At 51.1% G+C, this 17,370-nt stretch overlaps 1 protein-coding gene across 11 annotated transcripts in view; it reads left to right on the top strand.

Moving 5' to 3' along the window:
• Window positions 1-16,993, top strand: part of PDZD2 (PDZ domain containing 2) — a 348,844-nt gene extending 331,851 nt beyond the window's left edge. For 9 of the 11 annotated variants that reach the window (XM_032337688.1, XM_032337684.1, XM_032337685.1 and 6 more), the window contains 6 exons: window positions 476-4,529; window positions 5,271-5,388; window positions 8,748-8,849; window positions 9,510-9,771; window positions 12,597-12,731; window positions 14,037-16,993. In XM_032337688.1, coding sequence (XP_032193579.1) covers window positions 476-4,529; window positions 5,271-5,388; window positions 8,748-8,849; window positions 9,510-9,771; window positions 12,597-12,731; window positions 14,037-14,203 — 4,838 coding nt within the window. In that variant the 3' untranslated portion in view covers window positions 14,204-16,993. Of the gene's footprint in view, window positions 1-475; window positions 4,530-5,270; window positions 5,389-8,747; window positions 8,850-9,509; window positions 9,772-10,388; window positions 12,265-12,596; window positions 12,732-14,036 lie in introns of those variants that run through there. The other 2 variants (XM_032337686.1, XM_032337687.1) reach the window with 2 other exon arrangements.
• Window positions 16,994-17,370: the final 377 nt, after the last annotated feature.

The raw sequence follows: 17,370 nt of genomic DNA, 5'->3' as shown, positions 1-17,370 counted from the left end.
AAGTCCCCACACCCTGAGGCCAACCCATGGAGAGCACCAGCCCGGAGACCCCAGGCCTCCGCGGAATGAACCACAAAGTGAAAGGATGAAGGAACCTGACTCCTGAGGCTTTTGCCATCAGAGCAGATGGTGTCAAGAGACCCAGTGAAGGATTTCTGATGTCCCCATCCTTGAAGATAACCAAGGGAGAAAGGGGCAGAAACAGAGATTTGTCCTGCCAGCCAGTCTGAGGGGCTTCAGAGCACCGAGAGCAGGGTAGAATTTGGTAGATGTGAGTGCTCTGTGATTTTAGAGGCAAGAACAGAACGACAGGAAGGCTACATTTAGGTTGTGGAAGGTCTTTCTGGGGAAAAAAAAAAAAAAAAAAAAGATTAAGTTTTCCTTTTTTTTTTTTTTTTAATAGTTTTTCTATTTTCTCACATTTTCCCCTGTCTCTCCCCTATCCCCCAACCTTTCATTTATATTCTCACCCCAGGACTGGTTGGCCCCCCAGACCTCGTCCCTACCCCAGGGCAGAAGTGGGCAGCTCATCCTGACCCCAGCAAGACCTCCGTGGACACAGGGCAAGCCAGGAGGCCTGAGGACCCCAGAGAGCCAGTGGCACCCAGGGTTCCTGAGTCTGAGGACAGATGTCAAGTGGGACCCGGCCCGGAGCGCAGCTCATCCCCCAAGAAGACGGCAGCAGCTCGGCATGACTTCAGCAACCCTCCAGCAGCCCCAGAAGCCAGCTCGCCCAGGAAGGCAGCTGCCCTCGGGGGAGGACCTGAGGCAGAGCGAGCATCTCCAGCGGGCACCGCCCTGTCTCGAGACCTCACGTCCCCCGAGGAGAGACCCAGAGTTCCCGGCAACCACAGCAAGGCTCCACAGACAACAGCAGTCCTCGTGCCCGAAAGCTCCCGGGGCTCTGCTCTGCTCAAGGGAACAGACTCTGGGTCCGAGAGGGCCCCGCAGGCCAGCCCCACCCTGCCGTCTCCTGCGGACAAGGCTGGCGGGGTGTGTGGCAGTGTCTCGGGCCACTGCTGCCCCAGGGAACGCGGGGGCAGTCCGGTGACCGACATCGACAAACTCATCAAGGAGCTGGATACGTCAGAACCAAGACTCCGGTCTCCTCACGGAGGGGACCAGCTGACTCCAGAGGGACATTCTCAGGGCCAGCCTCCAGCAGGAGCGGGAAGCGGAGGTTCCCGCCCTGCCGAGCCAGTCCTGGGCAGCCAGACCCCCACCCCGAGGAGGACCTGGGCAGCTGCTGGCCAGCCCCCTCACCCACACTGGGCCTCCCAGCCTTCCGTTTTGGATTCCATTAATCCCGACAAACATTTTACTGTGAACAAAAACTTCCTGAGCAACTACTCTAGAAATTTCAGCAGTTTTCACGAAGACAGCATGTCCCTGTCAGGGCTCGGTGACAGCACAGAGCCATCCCTCTCATCCATGTATGGTGACGCAGAGGACTCGTCTTCCGACCCGGAATCGCTCAGCGAAGCCCCACGAGCTTCCAGCGGGGACAACTGGTCACCTCCTCGTTCTCGCCGCTCTTCTCACAAGGAAAACACTACCGAGTCTGAGGAGGAGCAAATCGAGATTTGTTCTCCAGATGGTTCCCCCCACGCCCTCTCAGCTACTGCTCCCGCCCCCACCCAGCCTGCACCCTGCCCGGTGCCGGCCAGAATGCTGCGGCTGAAGCACAGCGCGCTCCGGCAGGTGGTGGGAAACCCGCGCGAGAGAGCGTCCTTTGTCCCTGGCACCTCCTGCCCTTCGATTCCGGACTCTTCCCAGCCGTTTTCTCTCTTGGATACAAGCTCTCGGGAGCATGAGCTTCATGCAGACCAAAGGCCGTCACAGGACCCCAGGCCCTCATGTGAAGAAGAAACCCTGCAAGCCCCCAGCGCAGGCTCCGCTGTGGAGAGCAGCCGGCCCCCTAAGGCCCCCGGTCATTTCCACAGCCTTCCGGTCACTCTCCGCAGTCTGAACGTGGTCAACGGTCTAGAACATGACCTGCTCGGTGACAAAACCCCCCATAAAAAACAAGACACAAATGTCAGTGACGCTGAAAATCCATCCCCCTTCAGCACGGATGTCCCTAAGAATGGAGAATCCGTTTTGACGACTCTGCACATCTCCGAAAGTCAGGACGTGGATGACCCACTCCAGAAACCAAAAATGATCTCCCGGAGGCCCATCATGGCCTGGTTTAAAGAAATAAACAAAAATAACCACGGCTCAGCCGCACAGGGCAAAACGGAAAAGGAGCAGCCCGTGGTGCCCGCCAGGAGTCCTGACTCCAAAAGTCAGGGGTCGAGTTCCTGCCACAAAAAGGGGGTTGCTGGGCTTCAGAGCCCCCCACAGCTGAAAGTGAGCCTGGAAAATAAAGACCCACCTAAAAAGGGTTCCGTGGAAACACCGTTAAACAACGGTCAGAAACCCAAGTCCGGCCCTAAGCTGAAGAGACTGAGCATCAAAAGCAAGTGCAAGGTCACTTCAGAGGCCCCTGCTGCTCCTGCGGCCAAGGCTGCTGGGATGGACCCCAGGAAACCCCTCATTTCGCCCCAGACCTCCCACAGAGCGCTTCCCAAGGGAGCAGCCCCCCGGTTCCACACCACCGAGCCGGAGGAGCCGGAGAAGAGCGCCACAGCAGCCCCCAGGTCCCCCCAGTGCGTGCTGGAGAGCAGGCCGCCTGCTGCCTCGGGGTCGCCGAAGCCCCCCGCATCCGAGACGAGCATCCCAGCCTCCGTTTCGCCCCACACCTCCCCCAGGACCCTTCCTGAGCAAGGCGCATGCCGTAGATCGCAGGCCGCTTTCCACCCCGAGCCCGACGGCCCTTACGCAGCCGCCCCCGCGTCTCCGCGGTGCAGCCCGGAGAGCAGGGCCCCCGCTGCGGCCTTGGGGAGCAGCGCGTCCCCAGCCGCCCGCGGGCAGGACGTCCCACCTCCAGGGCCAAGCACGAGACGTGGGTCCAGCCAGACGGATCCAGCGCCGCAGGCAGCCCAACCAGGGGTGACTTGCGACAGAGGAAGCAAAATAGCTGCTGGCGATCCCCTAGAGAGAACCAACCAGCTGAAAATAGTGGAAATCTCTTGTGAGAGAATGCCAAAGAATGGCTGCAGTGACAAGCCCGCTGAGGGTGACAGACTAGGAGGGTTCTGGGCCCAGAGCAACTGTCAGGACAAGAGTGAAATTAGACCCTGTCACCAGTACCCGGAGCCGTCCGCACATCAGCCACCATCGTTCCCATCTCGTGCCTCCCAGGTGGAGCCGGAAAGCCAGCGACCTTTCGGTGTGGCAAAACTGGCCTCTTCCTCCTCCTCCCCACAACTCCCTGCGAAAAAGGCCGATTCCTCCCAGGCGAAGGCAAGCCAGGCGTCAGGCTCCCTAGGGATGCCCAGGAATGGTGCAGCAGGGGGCCCCGCACCAGAGGACCATCCGTACTTCACACCAAGGCCGGCGACCAGGACCTACTCCATGCCCGCCCAGTTTTCAAGCCATTTTGGCCGGGAGGGGCATGGCCTGCCCAGCCCAGGTCGCTCGCATCGGGACAGCCAGATCCTTGCGACAAGTGGGGGCCTCCCTGAGGCCAAGGCATCCAGAGGCAGTGTCCTTGGCCTGGCTAATGGACAGGGCGTATATAGCGTAAAGCCCCTTCTGGAGACATCGAGGAACCTTCCGACCACCGATGAAGGGGATGTCCTCTCAGTGCAAGAAAGGAGCTCTCTGGTCACAGACAAAATCAAAGTCACCAGAAGACATTACTACCCAGAGCAGAACTATGAATCTACCTCATTTTTCTCTGTGAAGCAGAGGATCAAGTCTTTTGAGAACCTGGCCAATTCGGACCGGCTGGTGGCCAAGTCTGGGGCATCCCCCTTTTTGTCAGTAAGCTCTAAGCCTCCCATCGGGAGACGGTCATCTGGCAGCATTGTTTCGGGGGGCCTCAGCCACCCTGTTGACGTGACAGCAAGGTCACTGAGACGCAGCCTGAGTTCCTGCAGCGAAAGCCAAAGTGAAGCCAGCACCCTCATCCCCCAAATGAGCAAGTCCCCGTCCAGCATGATGCTGACGGTCTCCCGGCAGAACCCAGCAGAGGCTGGGAACAAGGCCGCCGACCCGGACCCAAAGAAATCACTCGGTCCTTCTGGAATTCCCACCCACCCTGTGACTCCAGCCTCTCCCAGCAAGAGGAACAAGTCCTCCGTGCGCCACACCCAGCCGTCGCCCCTGTCCCGCTCCAAGCTCCAGGAGCTGCGCGCCCTGAGCATGCCAGACCTGGACAAGCTCTGCAGCGAGGATTTCCCAGCAGGGCCCACTGCCGGGCTCTTCAAAACCGAGCTAGAAATCGTCCCCAGGAGGTCGCTTGGCTCTCCCGCTGGAGGCCTCAGTGGATCCACCGCCCTTTCATGCCCCATGAAGCCAGGGGATGGGGCCTGTCCAGGAAGAAGCAGCCCTAAAGCCAGTGAGCCTGAGGGACCCAGTGCAGCCCATCATGTGGGTGAAACCACCTGGGATCTGCCTTCTGGAAAAGGCTGGTCGGTCAAGTAAGCATCTGCCTCTCCCCTTTTGTTCAAATAAACGTTTTAAAAAGAATTACGAACTAGCTTTAGGTTTATAGGAAGTTGCAGAGAGAACGCAGAGAGCTCCTGTGAAGAACCCCTCACCCAGCGCCTCCCGATGTGAACATCTGACGTAATCATGGTTCAGTTGGCAAAAGGAGTTAACACTGGCAGAACACGATGAACTAAACTACAGACTTCATTCTGATTTCACCGAACAAATTTCACTAACATCCTTTTTCTCTTCCAGGATGCCACATTACATTTAGCCCCTTTGTTTCTAATGTCAATACTAGAACACACAGTGCCTGCAGAAAAAGTCTTTGCCAGATTGTAGCTCAGGAGAGGAGCCTGGAAGGGACTTGGCACCTACCACACACCTCGGGGGAGAACCTGGGCCTTTGAAGGTGACCAGAGTTCAGCAGAAAATTTCTAACATATTTTAAAGAATATTTTTTAGTGTGTCAGAAATTTTCTTCTAAGCTCCAGGATTGGTTCCCTAACATTCTGGAGGGATCCCAGAAGCCATAGTCCTTCCCCGAGCTGTTGGCAGCGAATAAGTTCCTGTTAGAGCTCTCAGGATTCCCCCTTGGTTTGCACGAAGAGTTGTTAGGACCGAAAGAGAGCATGATTTGGTAGAAAGGAGATCTTTTGAAATATGGCCTTATGAAATGGAAAAATCGCTTTTTTTCTTTAATGTTCTTCAAATATATTTATATTCTTTAGTTTGGATCAGCTTCTCATCTCAGCGGGGGACCAGCAAAGAGTGCAGTCTGTTCTGTCATCAGTGGGGTCCCCATCGACCGTCCTCACTCTCATTCAGGAAGCGAAAGCACAATCAGAGGTGAGTGAAACCGGACAAGCGGGGGCGAGGGAGCGGCGGCCGCGCGCATGCGCACTCAGACTGGGCCCCCGCGAGCCCCGAGAGCCCCGGGGACCCGCCGCAGGTCGGTGCGGGGAGCTCTTCAGCGGGGTCTGACTGCGGTCTCCCTCCGCGGCTCGCTCCTCGAGCTAGGTAGGCCTTGTGGAATCCCCGCGCAGCTGCTGGTGTGACTCCCCCGTAGAGACGAGCTGCCTTCCTCACCCCCCGCGTCCGGAGTGTGTCCCCCGGGGCTCCTCAGAACGGAACTCGGGGCTTGGAGATGGGAGGGAAGGACCGCAAGCGCGGCTCTGGACCTCAGTTCCTTGTCAAGGGAGCCACCTGCTGGGCACGCGGGTTAGCGCGTCTGGGTAGCCCGGGCGCTTCTGAAGCCTGGGGTTCGAGACGCGGTGGTCCTGACAGATGAGGTCCTTCAACAAACCGAAGCCATGGGTTCATATCTAGAATATGTCGCTGAAGAACATTAATTTCTCAGGACGACCCATAGAGATTTGAACCCTAATAAATACTTGTTTAGAGGGAAAAAAAGTAACTATGAACAGATCTTCTCGACTGGTAATAGACCCGGTTCTCTGATAAGTCCAAGAACACTGTTCCAGAAATTCTCATATTACCCAGGAGGGCTGTGCTGTTGGCATCTACTGAGGAGTGAACCAGGATGGGGAGGAGACCGGTGGCCCTTAGCTTAGCTATACTCCCGCTGGTCTTCAGCCCACTGGTTTGGGTCTGTGCGGTGAACCTCGAGACATCCAGCATTTTCACTTTCAGTAAAAGGGACTAGTCTGTCATCTCCCTTCTTCCTTCAACCTGTGACAGACAATAAGCACGCGTCGCCCGCCTGCAAGTCTTGTTCTGGCATTTCCAATCCAGGTGGCACGGTGGGATCACGGTTCGCTGGGTCCCTTTTCCTCCAGACTAACCGACAGTGGTAGAGGAAATGGAGGAGAAAAGCAAAAGGTCTCAACCAGCTCACAAACGGGATGCCGTTTTCAGGGACCACAAACAAAAGGGGAGACTCTTTATGTGGACGGAATGCCAAGTGCCACCAGGAGGGGTGGGGGGCATCCTCTGGGGCCTCCCACCTCCCCTCTCACCCGGCTCTGGTTCCACACTTCGCAGGAGACCATACTGTGGTTTGCTGTGGAAGGGCAATCCTGCCTGGATCAGAACACGGCTTTTCCCCCTTATAATCCTGCAGTCTTCACTTGCTTTCACGTGAGCAGAGATGTGCTCAGGCTACCAACCCCAGAAGTTTCCTGCTTGCTTTTGTAGTGAGTGTGCTTTGTGGGGACGCTAAAAATGGAACTGGGCACAGCAATTCCCGTGGCTTCCTAATGGGGGCGCTGTGAGAGATCAGAGGCAGAAAATCAGTTGGGCCCCTCTGACCCCAGCACACCCAAACCTTGGGGAGCTCTCAGTGCGTGTAGCTTCCCTGATGCTGTGCTGAGTTATTTAGAGCTGAGATTTGGCCTGATAGCTTCTAGAACACTCGTATCTTTAAACAGGAATAGAAAATAAATTTGAGTAAATTAAAATTTTGGTGTCATGTCCTGGAATGCAAGAGAATTCCATTTTCAAATATTGTCTTTGCTCCCATAAAGGCATTTAAGTATCTGAGAAGTACTATTTTAGTATCAAGCATCACCTCCCAGAAGCTACACAGAAGTCATTGACCGGACCACATGCTCCCGTTTTCACTGAGAAAGCCTGGTCCTCATTCCCTCCACTGAACAGGGTCTGACTGCAGAAACGGCTGGACTTCGCCGTCAGTCTGTGCGATATTCTAGTGTCCACCTGTGGGGATTTGGGTTGAATGAACTTCTTTCAGGAGGTGTAAAATGCTTGGGGTTGCACTTTAGCACACACTAATAGGACTGAACTCTTTTTCTTTTAAATACTGGGTTCCCTCCCTAGCACACTATGGAGATGGTTCTCTCTGTTCAGTGTTTTCACTCTTTCTCATCAAAGCAAGCCTGAAGGGTTATTATTATTAGATTATTTTCTCTTGCTGGACTGGGAACACCTTGAACTGACAGATTGTATATCACCCCGTGGGGAACCTATAAATGCAGACCTTTAAGATGGTGCTTCATCAGATAGTGTGTGAGTGAAGGAAATCACCATTCAGAATAATTAGCCCAACTCAGTTATCTGAAGTATTTTATTTCTAAGTATTTTTTTTTTTTTTTTTTTTTTTGGTGCTTGAAACATAGGACAGTCTTTTGCTACTTAACCCTAGGACACTACTAGGAATGTTCTAGTCTCAATAAGAGTTGCTAGTTTTAAGGTAGTTTATATGTTTTAACATATTTTGTATTTTATGATAGTTCCTTACCTGCACCTGAAATCCAGTGAACTGAACATGGCAGGACAAGGACATAAATCAGTGGCCTCAGTGTCTCTCATCCTGCCTCCTCTTGGCACTGCTTCTCTCTGTTCTTGTTGACACTGGCTTGGCTTGACTGTAGATGTAAACAGCTGTGCGATAAAGAATCCCCTTCATGATCAGATGATGTGCTCTGCTCAGATTTGGGAAGGCATACTCCGGTGCCTGGAAGAGCTCCTAAATTGTCCGCTGCCCCTGCACCGTCCTAGTTCATGTCCACCCTGTGGGCCCGCAGCTACAGGGTGTTCCTCAAAACGCCTTCCTGTCAGCACCACCCAGGAGGGGTGCTGGACGCTTGAGATGAAGCTCCTCCCATTCCAGTGTTGTGCGAAAGCTCCCAAGTAACCACCGGGTTTGTGCTGAGCAGCTCGACGGCCCTGCACCAGGACTCACTCCATCAGAGCTTCCTAACCCTTGGCGCAAGGAACAGACAGCCAACTCGAACAACACAGGTCCTTATGCACCAGATTTTTACAGAATTATTAATGTTTCTCCTATGATTTTCCTTTTTTTTTTTTTAAGATTTTATTTATATTTGCCAGAGAGAGAGAGATCAATCACAAGCAGGGGGAACAGCAAGCAGAGGGAGAAGCAGACTCCTCACTGAGCAGAGAGCCCGATGTGGGCTTGATCCCAGGACCCCGGGATGATGAGCTGAACCGCAGGCAGACGCTTAGCCCACTGAGCCACCCAGGCACCCCTTCCTTATGATTTTCTTAATCACCTTTTTCTCTAGCTTTATACAACACAGAAAACATGTACAACATGCATTAACCAGCTGTTTCTGTTCTGAGTAAGGCTTCCAGTCAACGGCATGCTATTAGTGGTTAAGTTTTAGGGTCGGCATTCTCTGCAGATTTGATGGAGCAGAGGTCGGTGAGCCGCCCCCTGGGTTATTCAGAGGTCAACTGGACTTTTTTCTGTTTCTTTTTACTAGAATAAAGAAGATGTTTGCTTCATAGTCTTGAATAAAAAAGAAGGCTCAGGTCTGGGATTCACTGTGGCAGGAGGGACAGACGTGGAGCCAAAATCAATTGTGGTAAGTGACCCCATCAAGATGCTCTCTGGGAGGTCACTCCTGATGCAGCCTCAGAGGTGACGAGGACAAAGTCCTGTCCGTGTGTTCAAAGAACGCTGGTGTTTGTTTCCTCCTAATAGAGCAAAAATGGAAAAGTAGGGGACAGACATTACTAGTCACTGGCACAGATACACACATTTACCACAGAGTGACCTATTCGATGCCAATATATATAACCACAGTTTTCTGGAGTTTCCTCATATTCACCTGAACATTTTATTTAAGCACTAGAAAACACTAGAATTAACTGACCAAATCTGCATATGCTTCTGAAATCACTTCCTTCTCAAGAACCACCTCCAATTTTAGATCACTTGAAGGCCTCTAAGATCACCCATGAGACCAGACCAGGTCCTTTTTGTTTTTGTGATCTTTCTGCCCCATGGAGTGCCAAGCACAGATTAGACGCTAGCGAGAAGTTGAGGGAAAAATGTATTGTGTTCAGATGCCAGCACTGACATTTGTAATTCCATCCCTCACACCGCATATAGGCTTTCAGTGAACATTTGTAGGATTTTGCAAACTTGCCAGTAGAAAGTTCCTCTACTACAGATTTGCATCTACCCTCTTGCTTTTACTAAAGGTTCCAAATACTTTGGCTTTTGTCATTCCTCGCCCCAGGTGCACAGGGTGTGTTCTCAGGGGGCTGCTTCTCAGGAAGGGACTGTGAACCGAGGGGATTTCCTTCTGTCCGTCAATGGTGCCTCACTGGCTGGCTTAGCCCATGGGGATGTCCTCAAGATTCTGCACCAAGCACAGCTGCACAGAGATGTCCTCGTGGTCATCAAGAAAGGGAACGATCAGCCCAGACCCTCCAGTAGGCAGGAAGCCAACGGGAAGGGCTTGCTCTCCAGAAAGACCAGCGCCCTGGAGCCTGGTTTAGGTAAGACACCAGCTCAAAAGCTGGCAGGGAGTGGGCCACTGGCAGAGTAGATCCTGGCTGGACAAAAAGGCACTATACTGCCCTCAGGGTCCGCAAAATCAAATGGAGGGGCCCCTGGGTGGCTCAGCTGGTTAAGCGTTGGACTCTTGATTTTGACTCAGGTCATGATCTCAGAGTTGTGAGACTGAGCCCTGCATCAGGCTCCACACCGGGCTTGGACCCTACTCGGGATACTTTCTCTCCCTCTGTTCTTCCCACTGCCCCCCAAATGGTCCCCCTCCCTCTCAAAAAAAGAAGAAATAAGAAATCAAATGTAGTAAAGTCTAATGTTTGTGGATGCTTCTTGAAAAAACAGTGTTCCTAGTAAGTTAGAAACCACCGCCCCGTGTAGTTAAAGCCATACTGTTGACGACTTAACGGCTGCTTGACGGTTTCTCCGGTTTCTCCGTTTGTACGAAGAGGGAAGCCCTTTCACAGCTATATCCTCTTAGGACCTAAGTGGCCAGTAGGTAAAACACGAAACTCTTGTGATAAGGGGCATCATGGAGAGTAGCAGAAATTGCAGAACTGCCATTTGTCCTTGAAAACACCAGGGTTTATATTCTTTCCGGTTTTAGAAGAACATAAGGAAATGAGGAGGCACAGATGTTTGAAAACGGAGACTCTAGCCTTAACCAACAGAGCTTATAAAGAGTTTCGGAAGTGGATTTCCTGAGCGCTGTCCATCCTGTCATCACAAGGCTCACTGGGAAGGCATACGAGCTATTTGCTCAGAACTAAGTACCACTTCTATTTCTGAAGCACGGGGCTGATTGCGGCCTTCAAGAGAACTACTTCAGACCTCCGTGGTGGTCTCAGGAGCAATGTCTGCAGTCCGGAAAGCAAGAAAAGCCTGTGGAAGCTCAGGGCAGGGCACTGCCTTCTGAGGAGGCCTTTGGTTTTTTCTCAACATCTCTCCCTAATAAAGTCAAGGGAAGCTGAATTCCTCTGTTCAACTTGGCCTCAATGGTGGCCTGGGCTATCCGTGACTGCTTTGCTGAAAACAACACACATTTCCGCCAAACAGGTGGGAAACTCTTCTTGTCCAGATGCCTCCACGGGCCTGGAGTATTCTCACCCTTCTCCTCTGTTGTCTTGCTTTTGCGCTGCTAGAAGACTGAAACCCTTCCCAGTACTGGGAAACACCTTAAGTCATCAGACCATGTCACGCTCACCTTTGCCCCAGCGCGGTCTTCATTACTTCGTGTGTTCTCAGTGGATCCGAGAAACTTAACGTCACAGGAAACCACTTGGCGCTTAATCCCAGCAACTTCCAGAATGTTTAAGACTCAGGATATGGAAGGCTATCCTGTCATTTATAATCATTAAGTATTCCTGGGACACCTTCAAAATATCTGGTCTTGAACCAGATTCTACATAGTTACCAAATCGTAAGCACTTTCAGGGCTTAAACTTTATTTTTTCATATTCCTATTCCTTAAAATTCCCCTGCCCAGGGCTCCACCTGAACCCAAGGAATATCCTTTCACATGCCCTGAGAGTATCCCACTTGGAGACGGAGGCAGGTGGTTGCACAGGGCCATCTTCCTGCCCAGCAAATTCACCTGCTCAATGAAACCAGAAACCCTGAGGGGTGAGAGGGTGGGGGCCAGGGTCCTGAGTCACTAACTTTCTAAGGTTCCTAGGGGATTTCAATAGAACTGGGCCAGAGTTGAGAGCTACTGTAATAGGCCTGTTCTGTTTAACAGCAAGCGATTCACCTACTGAAAACCATGCTGCTCCTGTCCGCACGTTGCCTTCAGACCCTGTGGAATGTGGAGTGACCTTCTCTAAGCCACACTAATGGACTGACCTTTCTGTTCAAAGGCAGGGATGCTGGCTACCTTGGCCTCAAGCCCAAGGGGGCAGTTCAATCTGTGGTCCCTCCCCTGCCTCCCAGAGAGCTCGGCGTGCCTTTCCACTCACCTCTTCAACATCCTTCACCAGCGCAGTGTGTAAGGAAGAGGAGTAAGAGGCAGGCTCACCATCGCTACTCAGATCTCAAGATGGATCCCAGTCAGGCCTCTCCACACCAGCACAAAGAGCAGGCACACGCTGGTTGCAGTGGAGGACCCACTGCCATAGAAACGTGCCCCCCACCCACTCCACACCCTGCGGTGGAGAGAGGCGAGGGCAGCTGGTGCGCGATAAGCACGCACGGCCGATGGGGGAAGGCGCGGAGCTCTGGGGTCCACAATCACAGTCTCCTGCGAGGGTGCTGCAGGCTATCAGCCCCGGCCTGTGACGCACGGCAGGAGATCGGATCTGATTCCCCAAGCGTGGCTTCACCAAGACACACCACCGCAGTGCATGGAGCTCGCCGGGCGCAGTCTGGCCTTTGAGGGTTTCTGCCTGGGCACCAGAGCCGCCTCCAGGCTTCCAGAAAGCGCTGAGGGAAGCCTGCGTGGCTCAGTCTGTGGAGCGTCCGGCTCTTGATTTCGTCTCAGGTCATGATCCCGGGGTCCTGGGATCGAGCCCCGCATGAGGCTCTGCGCGCAGTGGGGAGTCTGCCTCTCTCCCTCTCTCTCTGGCCCTCCCCCAGCTCACGTGCACATGTTCTTTCAAATAAATACATAAATCTTTAAAAATAAACTGCCTTGAAGAGCAAATGGTGCAGGTAGAGCAGGAACACAACCACGAGGTCAGCTCCAAATCTGAGAGACCCATCCTGACGCTGGTTTCAAAGGGAGATGGGACGCGGGTGCTGGGGTAAGACACGTGGGGGACGGGATAGGAGGCGAGGAGTGCCCTTGTCATTTCCATCCTTCCAAATGTCGTTGCTGCAGGGAGCAGCCTTCCTTCACACGATGCGCTGTGTGTCGAAGTGCTGAAGACCTCCGCTGGGCTGGGATTGAGTCTGGACGGAGGGAAATCCTCAACAGCCGGAGACGGGCCCCTGTTCATTAAGAGAGTATACAAAGGTAACGCCCTGCAAAGGCCCCTCGGCTCTCTCCTGTGTGTGCCTGTGCCTTCCACTTAGAAAGTGTTCGCATTCTGTCACATACGGGGTGTACTGTATGTCAACCCTGTTGTATTTTAAGTGTCTGAACTCCTGTTGCCTCCCCCCGAACGATCCTATCAGATAGGTACCATTCTCCTTGTCTCACAAAGGACGGAGTGTGCCTCGGGGGAGTTACACAAGCACCGAAGGTCACACGACGGAAGGGGCAGAACGAGGCTTGGACCTAGGCAGTCTGGTGCCAGGGTCCGCATCCCTAACCTCTACACCAGAGCCCAAACTCCGTGTTCGTAACTAGTATTAGCTGGGATTAATATAAACATACCAAGCCAGTGCCATCCAGAACTGCCTGTCGGGGTGTTTACCATGGACCGAGATAGTATTTGTTTCGAATACTAGACTTCAACTACTGGACTTCAGGAAAGCGAGCTGAGAGCAGTAAAGATGATTGAAACATGTGGTAGATAAGAGGTCTCTTTATGAATTTGATCAGTCATTTTATGATCTTGGACAGTTTTCACAAATCTCTTCAGGTTCTCAAGCTAAACAATTATATTAAAAGTATAATTATCCTGGGGACGCCTAGGTGGCTCAGCTGGTTAAGCATTTGACTCTTGATTTTGGCTCAGTTCCTAATCTCAGGGTGGTGAGATGGAGCCCCCTGTGGGGTTCCACGCTCAGCAGGGAGTCGGCTTGCAAATTCTCTCTCCCCCTCTGCCGCTCACCCCCCAGCACGCTCACACGTGCTCATTCTAAACAACTTTTTAAAAAGTATAATGATATTAATACCTACATAGAAGAATCTACTGTATGTCGTATTCTATGTAATGTCATAGTTAGTATTAAGAGCACCCGTATGTGGTATATGTAGCACACCCACAAGCTTGTCGTATAGACAGCGGTGACGGGGACGTACGTAGCGCCGTGTAAGTATTCTCCACAGGCACTGGGGGGCCGTCACGGTCTACCGGATAGAAGCGGAACGTGTACTCCTGCGTCAACTGGCCGTCTGGATTTTGATTATATATGTTGAAATTTGCCTTCTCCTAGTCCATAGCGTATGTGTTTGAGGGAATTTGAGTATCTTTACGTAGCTAAATTTCTTTTCATGGGTATATGCTCTGTGTGTCTTAAGGACTGTTTCCCTTTCCTAAGAATTATGGGCGTGTCGTTCAGAGATTTTTCTCATTTGAGTTTTTAGCTCGCCCAGAATTTATCTGGAATCCCGCGAGGTTGCCCTGGCATTGCTGTCTGTTTATTCTCACAGGTGGAGCAGCAGAACAAGCGGGAACAATCGAAGCCGGAGATGAAATTCTTGCCATTAACGGGAAACCCCTGGTGGGGCTCATGCACTTTGATGCCTGGACTATTATGAAGTCAGTCCCGGAGGGACCCGTGCAGTTGCTGATTCGGAAGCACAGGAATTCTTCCTGAAACAGGCACCAGGAGTGACGCTCACAAGTGGGGCTTGTTACATTTTTTAACAAGAATCTTCTTTTCTCAGTTCCCTTACTTTAGCAAATCAGAACAACTTCTTTCAACACTGGGTTCCTAAAACAGCACAGGAACCTTGGTATAGGCAAGGACTACAGAAATCTCCAGGTTTTTACTTGTTTGTGGAGCTAACCTCTTATGTGTGCGACGGCAATGGCGCTGACCTCTGGAAGCCTTCCACCCGGACAACCGAGGCCAGGAGGGATCCTTTCGTTCCGGTGCCTCTTCCCTCCCTTTTTGTGTTTATTGATGGGGACACAAGATGTGGCATGCCCTTCTTCATTCAAAACATTTACTTAAGACTTTCGTGTCCTTCCTGCCTCCTCCCTCAGCAGACCTAATCCTGGCCGTGAGGGAGCCAACCAAGTCTGAGGGGTGACGCGAATGTCACCAATAAAGGACTACAGTTTTATATAATTTTGTAAGTAAATAAGAGAATGCTTTTAGGCACATTCAGTGGAAGGAGCTGTAGGTCTGTACATTACGGTGAAAAGAAAGTGAGACTTAAAAGAAAAAAATCAGTTCTGACCTAACAGTTAAGCTGAGCTCAGGAATTATCCAAAAATGAAAAAGCAAAATCCGGAAAGGGGTATTTTTTTTAGTGAGTGTCCTGTGCACTGTGTGGCTGCAGGGTTCACTCCGTGGGTTACGGATCATCATGAAGTGTTGATCGTGATCTGAAAGTGTAAGTCGTAAGGCTATTTTACAGAAACGCTGTTCTGATAAACCATACGAACTAGCCATGAACTCTGCTGCTTAGAAGAAGCAGCGGGTTCCAGCTCTGAAAGCACCTTGCATCTGGTTCGGAACTTGTCTTGAGTAAGTGCTTGCATTCAAGACCAGTCAACACAGGAGTGGGCAGAAATACTATAGTCACTGGGTTTCCATTTCTATATTTCATGCACTCCCAACACTGAGCTAAAAATTTTTAGTAATCTTTTTAGCATCCTTGGATTTATAAACATAGGCATTACATTTACAATCCAAAGGGCGGAGCTTAAAAATCATCCTTTTGGGACTTTGGTTGGTTGGTTTTCCCCCTGGCCAACAAGCTTAAGAAACGGCCCCTTTCTAAGCACCGGCCCACTGTCCTGACCTGGGTGTGACCACGCCCCTGCAGGGACCGCTTGCTGCTGGTATTTTCCTGTTTTGCAAATTCTTCCTTTGGCCCAAACTGTTCCCTGCAGAAGACTGGTGTGACTCACACTGCCCGTGAAGCTGGTCCCGGCTGCTCTCCTGTCAAAGCATGACTTCTCCCCGTAGCCGCTCCCAGTCAGTGTGCTCTTGCTCCCGGTCCCAAAACTGGCTCTTCTCCTTCGTACTGCACCTTCTTTTCTTAAATTCCAAACCTCCATCAGTTTCACTTACCAAAATGTAAAAAGAAGACAACGGGGAATGCGGGGGACTCACTCTTTCAAGGTAAAGAAACAGAACTGTGTTGCACAACCCCGACCCGAGAGGGACCCAGACCAGCTGCTCCAGTCCTGGGAGTACGGGTGAGGACACCAGAGCTGCGCGCAGGACGACGCCCACGTTTTGTGCTGGACGCTTCCTTCAGTAACCTGCAGCCTGGATCTGTGGCTTAGAGAACGTAAGTGAGGTCACTGTACACCCGCCCCCGCCCCCATCATGGAGATGCTCGCACTGTCACCTTTGTACATCGTTTTCCGAGGGACTCCTCCCTTACCATAAAACCTCTGCCGAGTTGGCCCACAGGGGTCTCTCAGATGAGAATGAAGTATCTGGCTGGTGTGAGCCCAGACTTTTCATTTTTTTTTAAACAGGTTATACAGAAGAGAATGTAGTACAAGAGTTAGCTAGAAAGACACGACTCATGTAGCTTCTACTTTTCACTACACTTCCTGGTAGGATTCTGTAGGCAGTCAGTGCAAGGTGCATGCTAGATTGTTTTTAAGTCTCTGGGGTCAGTGGTGTGGTTTTTGCTTTCTTGCCAACACGGTAAGAATATTTGGCCTCGACTCTTCCAGCTGTGCCTCCTAGTAACAAATTCACAGTCCTATGTGAACAGACCGGAATTTCTAGAGCAGTTCGGCGCAATGGAACAGTCTCCTTCCGAGTCTCTAGTCATCTTATCTGAAAAGTGCAAGGGTAGACCTTTCACTCACTGAAGCAGGCTAAAGTCATCACTTCTAGTATATCTTGCCAGAAGGGTTTCCCTGGCCAACAGTTGGAACTTAAGGGAGAAAGCAAAAGGCTAAACTATCTCTGACCCTCAGATCGAAAGCTACTTATTTGTCTTCAGTGTTCAAGGCATGACTAGTATTTCTAATGAGTCTAATCCCCACACTTCCTGAAGTGAGCACTAATGGTATTCTATTATCCTACTAAAACTTTCATTGTTTCAGTTTTCTAATGCATCAGTCATCCACAATAAGCTATGAGGGTAAATACGTGTTGTAACAAGTAAATTGTAGTTGCAAGGATATTCTGTGAAGATTGAAATAAGTTGGATTGCATTTCTGTCCTCCAAAACACATCTCATTTAATTTTATGGTTGACTTAATTGGCACCACACCTGTTGTATGATATTCTACATTATCCTTTATTTATGTAAAATAAAATGCCTTATATATTATGGAAGAGTAAGTGCAATAATATGAAATAGCCTGTACATTTTTAAAATGTTGTCGCCAAGTTATGTAAATCCACATCTCTGTAAACAACCTTTTTTAAGTAATTTTAAAAAAATAAACACTCTGCTTACTACTTTTTTTTTTAATTCTGCCATCTATAAAGTAACCTTGTAAAATCTTGAGAAGTGTTTATTATTACCTTAATTGTTATATCAATGAGTGAGCGGTCCAAACGCAACAGAAAATCAACAGTTCTTACAGGGCCACACTGAGGATGGGCCCAGTCTAAAGCCCTTCCACTTCCTTCAGTCTTACATATCCCATGCCTTTGCAGCTTCCTCACCTCCTGGATCTTACCCGCACCCTCCTCTCACTAATACTTCCGTTTCAGCAAGCCCTCTAATCCTCGACAACTATCCGTTTTCTCCCCATCAGAATCCCCACCCTTTCATTTCTACTCTGTTCAGACTAGACCCATGAGAGAGCACCAGCCCCACCCAGCCCAGACTCCGC

This window comes from Mustela erminea, chromosome 3 (assembly GCF_009829155.1).
Source record: "Mustela erminea isolate mMusErm1 chromosome 3, mMusErm1.Pri, whole genome shotgun sequence".
Taxonomy (NCBI): Eukaryota; Metazoa; Chordata; class Mammalia; order Carnivora; family Mustelidae; genus Mustela; species Mustela erminea.
The sequence above is the reverse complement of the archived record's forward strand: the minus strand, read 5'-3'. Positions and strand labels throughout refer to the sequence as shown.